Source organism: Gossypium arboreum, chromosome 12 (genome assembly GCF_025698485.1).
Source record: "Gossypium arboreum isolate Shixiya-1 chromosome 12, ASM2569848v2, whole genome shotgun sequence".
In the NCBI taxonomy this organism is placed as follows: domain Eukaryota; kingdom Viridiplantae; phylum Streptophyta; class Magnoliopsida; order Malvales; family Malvaceae; genus Gossypium; species Gossypium arboreum.
Genome location: NC_069081.1, coordinates 13,248,713 through 13,257,258, shown reverse-complemented (window position 1 = coordinate 13,257,258; position 8,546 = coordinate 13,248,713). Strand labels below are relative to the sequence as shown.

General features: G+C 32.0%; 1 protein-coding gene and 1 long non-coding RNA gene across 3 annotated transcripts; one reads left to right on the top strand and one right to left on the bottom strand.

Annotated features, from left to right (window-relative positions):
• The first annotated feature begins 812 nt into the window (after positions 1 to 812).
• LOC108479017 (amino acid transporter AVT6A-like) lies at positions 813 to 3,866 on the top strand. 2 transcript variants are annotated; one of them, XM_017781452.2, is made up of 6 exons: positions 813 to 1,409; positions 1,582 to 2,038; positions 2,140 to 2,292; positions 2,643 to 2,846; positions 2,942 to 3,407; positions 3,508 to 3,866. In XM_017781452.2, the coding sequence occupies exons 2-6, from the start codon at positions 1,612 to 1,614 to the stop codon at positions 3,632 to 3,634; spliced, it is 1,377 nt and encodes a 458-aa protein (XP_017636941.1). In that variant the 5' UTR covers positions 813 to 1,409; positions 1,582 to 1,611; the 3' UTR covers positions 3,635 to 3,866. The 2 variants fall into 2 exon arrangements, with proteins under 2 accessions (XP_017636941.1, XP_052879335.1); XM_053023375.1 differs by having other exon boundaries at positions 1,405 to 1,462.
• A 1,354-nt stretch (positions 3,867 to 5,220) lies between these two features.
• Positions 5,221 to 6,785, bottom strand: LOC128285601 (uncharacterized). Its single transcript, XR_008276093.1, has 3 exons — positions 6,712 to 6,785; positions 6,150 to 6,231; positions 5,221 to 5,425 (listed from the first exon to the last, which is right to left on the bottom strand). It is a non-coding gene; the product is annotated as an uncharacterized LOC128285601 (long non-coding RNA).
• Between the last annotated feature and the right edge of the window lie 1,761 nt (positions 6,786 to 8,546).

Genomic DNA, 8,546 nt, shown 5'->3' with positions numbered 1-8,546 from the left:
ATTAAAAAGTTATTTTTAATTTTAGGAACCTGGATTTCTTAAATTTATTTAAATATATTTTTATTTTAATTATTTTAAGGAGTTGGAGGGTTTTTTTTATATTTTCTTTAATTTATTTCATATTATTTTTTATTACAATTAGATGGTTTAATATCAATTGTCACTTACAAAAATAAATTATTATAAAATTGGAATATATATTATTATGATCTCATTCTAATTAGATATTATCAACATGATTTATAAAGTTGAATTTGATTATATTCAATACAATTTGAATTTTCTTTTAATTACTAACAACTTTTGGTCTTAAATAGAAAAAATTAAAATATAAATTATTAAAAATATTTTTAATGTTAAAACTAAAAAAAAATTGAAACTAATGTTTAAACATTAAATTTAAAATTAATAGTTAATTTGATAATTTTATACCTTAAAATCATAATTTATTTTATCTATTATTATTGTAAACTTGCAAATTAAATCACACTCTAATCATTCTCTAAATAATTTTTATTTATTAGAATTAAAATTTTAAAATATTTACATAAAATTTCAAAATAGTGTTGTTCTTTTATCTTTATTTAAATGTATTCAATTATAAGAAATAAAAATATTTTATTAAATAATAAAAATATAAACACATGTATTCAGGTATAGCTTACGTGTTACCAAAAGCTAATATATATAAAAGCACATTGTGTGGATTATATTACTTTAACTTTAAATAATAATTTAAATAATGAACATCTTTATATATGAACCCATAAAATTTTATAAATAGTATAGTTATATAGCAATATAACATAATTATATTAATTACTAATTATCAATTGACTATTAAAAAATAAAAATGAAGAGGTTGAAGTTATAATAACGTATTGGCCAAAGGGTCACACTTCCCAAAAATAAAATGAAAATTTTCATGCAAACTTGGATGGAAGTAGATGAATCATGAACCGATCTTCCTCATGCCTTACTCGATTACCATCCGTAATTAAGATATTAAAATTTAGCTAAGTAAACTCGCCAGTCGAATTTGTTTATGTTTTCTCCCTTCAAATTTGCATGGAAAGGTCAAGCGGCTGAAGGGTTTCCCAATGGCAGAAACAGGATCCTTGCATAAGTAGCAAGAAAGTCAAAGAACGGGAGAAAGAGCTCAGCCATTACAATTGCTAATGCACAACGGCGGAAACTTGATAACATGCACCATCCTTCTATCGTGCTTCCTTGAATTAAAATATCCCAAATCATTCTATTATTAGTACTAGATTCTAATTTTAGATTCTGTGTCTGGTGAAATTTTGATCTTCCTTTTTTGGGGTTATCTTCGATTTAATTCAAGGAAATATAAATTGGGTTTTTAAGCTTTTGTTGGCTGGAATTTTGTATTAATATATTTGGAAAAGGTATATCTTTAGGTGCAGAAGAGAAATCTTCTCTTTTTTTCAACCTCAAAAGGGTGCAAAGTTTAGATTTTTTAGAGGCTAGGACTATTAATGAAATTTTAAAAAAAAAAAAAATTATCCAGGGAATTAATGTTTTGGCACCTAAAGCTTTTGTCTTTTTTGTGCGAATCAGATTCTTGGAGCGTTTTTGGTGATTTTGAAGATGACAGTTGGGGATATAACACCAAATAAAGAGAAGGGTTCAGGGAGGAGCAAACATGTTGCTGATGAGAAAGCTCCCTTGATACCCAAAGAACAAGATGAAGATGCTGGTCATGATGAATTTAATGGAGCCTCTTTTATTGGGGCAGTGTTTAACTTGTCAACAACAATTGTTGGTGCAGGGATCATGGCCTTGCCCGCTACAATGAAAGTCCTGGGACTGATTCTTGGTGTTGCTCTTATCATCTTTATGGCCTTCTTAACTGATGCCTCTATTGAGTTCTTGATAAGGTTTAGTAAGGCTGGAAAAACAACTTCTTATGGAGGTCTTATGGGGGATGCATTTGGAAAGTATGGAAAAATCATGTTGCAAATCTGTGTTTTAGTCAACAACATTGGAGTTCTCATTGTGTACATGATTATTATTGGTATGGTTTCATTTCATTCAACTTAAAATTGCATATCTGGTTGTTCTTTTACATTCAATTGAGCTATAAAATTATTATAATTCATAAATTGTTTCTTGAAGGTGATGTGCTTTCTGGAACATCATCAAGTGGAGTTCACCATGCTGGTGTCCTTGAAGGTTGGTTCGGGCAACATTGGTGGAACGGGCGTACCTTTGTTCTTCTCATCTCAACAATCGGCATATTCTCTCCTTTGCCATGTTTTAAACGCATTGGTTAGTGGTCTTGTTGTGCTAATGTTTGCTGAATTTTATCTGTCTTGCTTGTTCTTAAGAGATATTAGCACTTAGAATATCGACACAATTAAAGTAGAAAGCACCCAAGTTAATCGGTAAACATATTAGATGTATAACTATTTTGGTATTTTAGAGCAGCTCTACGAAGAACATTCGTTCATTTATCATAGATGGAATTTACAAATCCTATAAGTGTTTTTATTTCGATTATCTCGGAGAATCAGCAGTGCTCTTTTACTTATTAAATCCAAACTCAAACATCCTGTCTTTGAATTCTATAGCTTTTATTGCATGTCACTAACTTGCTGTTGTGCATTCTCATATTTCAGACTCCTTAAGATTTTCGTCGGCATTGTCAGTTGCTCTTGCTGTTGCGTTTCTTGTCATTATTCTGGCCATCGCAATTTTCAAGTTGATTAGCGGAACTGTAGTGATGCCGAGATTGCTACCGGATGTCACTGATTTGACCTCATTCTGGAAACTCTTCACTGTATTCCCTGTTCTAGTCACCGCATTTATCTGCCACTACAATGGTATGCGGCTTGATTAAAGTAACTTGTTTTTCATCTGGACTTCAGTGCAGGTTAATCAGAATACTTAAGATTCATATGTTTTGAACAATTTTCAGTTCACAATATAGCCAATGAACTCAAAGACAAAAACCAGATAGGAGCAGTTGTTCGAACTTCTCTCGCTTCATGCTCAATTGTTTACATATTGACAAGTTTCTTCGGATTCCTTCTATTCGGTGATGCAACATTGGGTGATGTGCTTGCCAACTTCGATACTGACCTAGGCATTCCCTATAGCTACCTACTTAATGATGCTGTCCGTGTGAGCTATGCTGCTCACCTCATGCTTGTATTTCCCATCGTCTTTTATCCACTTAGAATCAACATAGATGGCCTCTTCTTCCCTTCCGCGAGCCCTTTACCCCAGTCTACCACGAGGTTTGCTTTTATTACTTCCGGACTCTTGATACTTATCTTCTTGGGTGCAAATTTCATACCCAGCATCTGGGTTGCTTTCCAATTCACTGGAGCAACCGCTGCAGTTTGCCTTGGATTCATTTTTCCCGCCGCTGTAACGCTTAGGTGAGGTTTTCAATTCCATTCAGTTCATCATCTTTGGTTTTAAAGTCGATGTTACCATTATTGTTTGGTTTCCATCAAATCATACTCCATCCGGTTTCAGGGATCGCCATGTTATATCGAGAAAGGAGGACAGGATGTTAGCTATTGTCATGATTGTCCTTTCTGTGTTTTCAAATATGGTGCTCGTGTATGGCAATGCCATATCTTTGTTGAAGAAGAATCAATGAGCATGAGCCCCTAAAGAGAACCCGAGTTATAGAATCATCCAACCCAGGCTTCGGTTTCTCAAGCCATTTAATTAGATCAACTTCTCCTCTTTTCAACTGTATAAAAATGTTAGATTTTTAGGGAAGTGAATGTAATTTTATATTTCATTGCACTGTATGCAATAATCATCTTGTGGAGGCTTGCAATCAAAGTTGCAAAATTATAAATATGGTAAATCTTAGACTTGTAAAATGTGAGCATCATCATACATCACTCCGAGAAGTTTGGTGCTTTACATTTGATTACAAAGACAATATTTTTTTTTTATCAATCTTATTATATGTTCTAATCATATTTAATTTTTCGACATATAGCCTCTTCCTAACCCATAAATAGGAGGATATTGTAGTTCAACATATTTGAACCCACGTCCTCCTGTATTGACAACAATACCTATGCTAATCAAATTAAAACTTAATCGACAAGAGAATAATTATTAAATATAAAGTTTAAATTAAATGTATTAAAGCAACTTGTAAAATTTTAAATATATGTGAGTTATTTTAGACCCAACAGTTTACTAAAATCTTTAAAGATGGACTTGAATAACTTATATTTGTGCATACCAAAATATTTATCAATATTCATGAAGTTATATCAAAATATATAAAGTTTTACCAAAATTTTTAATGATGTATAAATCTCCAAAAGTGTTACTAAAATTTTTAAGGTTATATCAAAATTTTAAAAAATTTTTAAAAATTTTCCTAGTATCTTAGACTCCATCAACTCAATATTTTGTGTTTAAGGTTATACAAAAATATCTAAGATTTACCAAAATTGCTGAAGTCTAGCCAAAATTTGTAAGGTTATACCAAAATTTCTAATGATTTCGTTAATGCCCAAACTTAATCAACTAAAACATTTTGGCATACCAATATTTTTAAGAATTTACCAAAATTTCTAAGGTTATATCAAAATTGTAATGCCCCCTTTACCCGAGACCATCGCCGGAGTCGAGCACGAGGCATTACTAAACCTATTTGAGTACTTAAACAAATTCAAACAATTTATATCACACTTTCCAAACAAGCTGTCCAACTGCATTACAGACGCAAAAAAAATCATATCTCGAGTTAAAAAACTCGAAATCCAAATCCGTAAATTTTCCCAAAATCTAGGCTCATATATCTACTTACTAATTTTTTTCTAGAATTTTTGGTTGGGCAAATTAGTACAGTTTATTAGTTGAAGTCTCCCCTGTTTCAGGGTTCGGCTGCTCTGACCCCTGTGCACTACGAACCAAATTTCTCCATGTACAGAATTTAAATAACCAAGCCGTTTATTTCTCTTAAAAATAGACTCAATAAGGAATCCATACATATATAGTATGACTCCTAATTAATTTTTTAAAATTTTTAATGATTTTTACAAATCAGAACAGGGGAGTTCAAAATCACTCTGACCTTGTCTCACAAAAATTCAAATATCTCCTGATATGAAAACCTTTTGCTTACACCGTTTCTTCTATGTGAAACTAGATTCAATAAGATTTAATTTCATATTTTATTCAACCTCTAATTAGATTTTCATGATTTATGGTAAATTTTCAAACTCAAACTACTGCTACTAACTAAAAATTGTTTTAGTACAAAATGTTGTTAACTAGTTTATAACATCTTTACTTCATTTCATTTAAACTCTATACATGCCATATAAATCTTCAAACATAAAACAAAAGCTACCGGAATTGATCTGGATAGTGTGCTTTGTTGTGTTGATCCGATCTACCAACTTCACTTCAATTCAATCTACATAAAAATATCAAACACACACAAGTAAGCTTATTGAAGCTTAGTAAGTTCATAGGTTTAAAAGTAATGCTTACCAAACATAATATTTCCAAACAATACCAAAACATTTACTAAAGTTTCCTGCGATTCACAACCATTGTAATAATAATTCACATAGTTGAGCTCAACAGTAACAACTACTTAATCTCTTTCATTTGGATCACTTCTCTTTTATTTCTTATAATCAAATTAGGAAACGGCTTACGAAATTGAGTACGTCGTTGCTCAATGCCATGATTCACAACTCAGTATGGTTTTCCTCATTAAAATACCATACCTACATTTTTCAACTCGATATGGGAAATGCCATACCTACATTTCTTAACTCAGTATGGATTTGATAATACCATACCTACATTTCACAGCTTAGTATGGATAATACCATACCTACATTTCACAACTCAGTATGAATAATACCATACCTACATTTCACAACTCAGTATGGATGATACCATACCTACATTTCACACTTTGCCATGGAACAACCATGGTCTTATCCATCAATTCATCACACGTCACGATACGAACCGTACTCAATCCTGCGTTTTCCTAATTTGCATTTCCACATTTATTCTTTCATTAACAAAATCTACACAATCCCACAACAAATTCGTATATAATAACACATTATATACTTCAATCATTCACAAATAAACATCTAAATTCAACCATATGAACTTACCCGGCTAATTTGTAGAAGATATTGAAATTTAGGGACTATTCCGTAACTTTTTCTTTTCCTCGTTCTTCTTTGGATTCTTGATCTATAGTATAAAATATTTCTACTCATTAGCATTTATTTGATTTCTATTTCACTTCACAATTTATGCTGTTCAATTTTCAAAATTTCACTTTTACCCCAAAATTTACAGTTTTCACAATTTAGTCCCTGCTCAATTCACCCATCAATTGAACTAATTTTTCTCAATTAACACTTTATTTTATCATTATAAACTATTTCAAAACCTTTTATATTCTGAATTTCAACAGCAACCTTCAATTCACAACTTTTTCATAATTAGGTCCTAAATATCATTTCCTATCAAAATCACTTAATAAAACCACCTTAATATAAAATTAGGACTTAAATTTCATAATAATTCATCATAAAATTCCCTTATCCATCCAGGGTAACTTCCAATTTCACCCATAAAATAAAAAACTAATGAATTCTATAAGTGGACCTAATTGTAAAAGTCATAAAAACATAAAAATTATCGAGAAAAAGCAAGAATTAAACTCACATGATATAAAAATATGAAAAACCAGCTTTCTTCAGACCTTATATGGCGTTTTGGCTGAGAAAATATGAAGAAATGTCTAGATTTTTCAATTACATCATTATTTAACTATTAACTTTTATGCTATTTCCAATTTTGCCCCTTGTTCACATTGTTTTCTTGCTTATTTCATACCCAAACCGTCCAGCCATTAACCTTTGGGTCTAATTGCTCTTTAAATCCATCTTTTTAAATACTTAAGCTATTTACTCACAATTTAACAAATTTTGCACTATTTTCAATTTAGTCCTTTTTAATTAATTAGCTATCCAAACGTTAAAATTTTCTAACAAAAATTTAATACTAACTCAATGACACTCCATAAATATTTATAAAAATATTTATAGCTCGATTTTCAATTTTGAGGTCTCGATACCTCGTTTTTGACCCGTTTGACCTAATAAATTCTTTTAATTCACTAATTTCACCATTTCAAAAATTCTTCTAAATCCTTACTTGACTCATAAATATTAAATTACTATCTTGTTCAATCTTATTTGTCGGATTTAGTGATCTCAAATCACCATTTCCGACACCACTGAAAATTAGGTCGTTACAAAAATATCTTTAGATTTTTAAAATGTAACACCCTAAACCCGGCCTAGACGTTATGGTCGAATCCAAGAGTGTCACGAAGAAGGGTTTTGAAATTAATGATCCTTCGATAAAACATCCAAGTTTAATAAAACGTATTCATTTATAAATTTATTACTGACTATTACATGTTATCCTTTAATGTAACCAAATCATTTCGCAGCGGAAGTTGAAAAACCGTTTAAAACAAAACCACGCTCGTGTTTTCAAAAATAATCTTTGCTCACATAAAATCGATATTTTGTCAAGTCGTCGCAGTTTAGAAATCATAACGCAACCAGACCAAAAATTTAAACCAAAAAGTCCAAAAAGTTCGAAGAGTCCAAAAATTACAAAACTCTCACGAAAGCTGGAAATTTCAGTAAAACCATTAAATAATAAAAATGGAAATAGTTTCTCATCAAGTGGTCACCGCTAAGCCTCCGTTGCACCAACCCGCTTATGTCTTTGGATTACCTAAACAGAATAGACAAACAACTGTGAGTTTTCGTAAACTCAGTGTGTAACCCAACATAAATAGTCATGTAACATACACAGAATTTCACATACAGTCAGATACAGATTAGGAAATAAGTTCATGACAGATACAGATAACAGAATCAGATAAGCAGAGCAGATATACAGAATCCTACCCCTATTTGCTACACATCATCTTTGACCATCCAATCACACCACGTGGGGTTAAAAACACCCACCTATCCCAACACACCATATAGTGTCGATGCAGCACATGATAGAATAATATGCAGTCAAGCTGCCAAAATATAGATGAAAGGTTGCCGTACAGATTACTTCCTCTACATATGTAAAACCCACCCCAAACACAGATATAGAATACAGAATTAACATGCTTAACATGTTCGTATATAGATAACATATATATACTCAAACAGAACAGTCAGTCACACCCACATGCCTGTGTTGGCCCACACGCGCAAGTTGGCCTTGCCTGTGTGGCCCACACAGCCTGGCCCAAAACAAACACGCCCCATCTGGCCTAGCCCGTGTGGCCCAAACGGCCACACTCACATCATCACACAATCGTGTCATTCACAAGGCAGTGTCTAGCACACGATCAACCACATAGTCGGCCACACGCCCGTGTGGCATTAACAAACTCCAATTTTGGCTTTCACCGAAGCTCAATTTTTCGTGTTAAAAGTACATACCTGGTTCGTTTTCAAAGCAATCACACCCCCGAAATG

What these genes read in the sequence shown, in the direction of transcription:
- LOC108479017 (XM_017781452.2), top strand. Translation starts at nt 1,612, where the DNA reads ATGACAGTTGGGGATATAACACCAAATAAAGAGAAGGGTTCAGGGAGG. An exon ending in TGTGTACATGATTATTATTG is followed by an intron (nt 2,039 to 2,139) that starts GTATGGTTTCAT and finishes TGTTTCTTGAAG; the next exon opens with GTGATGTGCTTTCTGGAACA. An exon ending in ATTTATCTGCCACTACAATG is followed by an intron (nt 2,847 to 2,941) that starts GTATGCGGCTTG and finishes AACAATTTTCAG; the next exon opens with TTCACAATATAGCCAATGAA.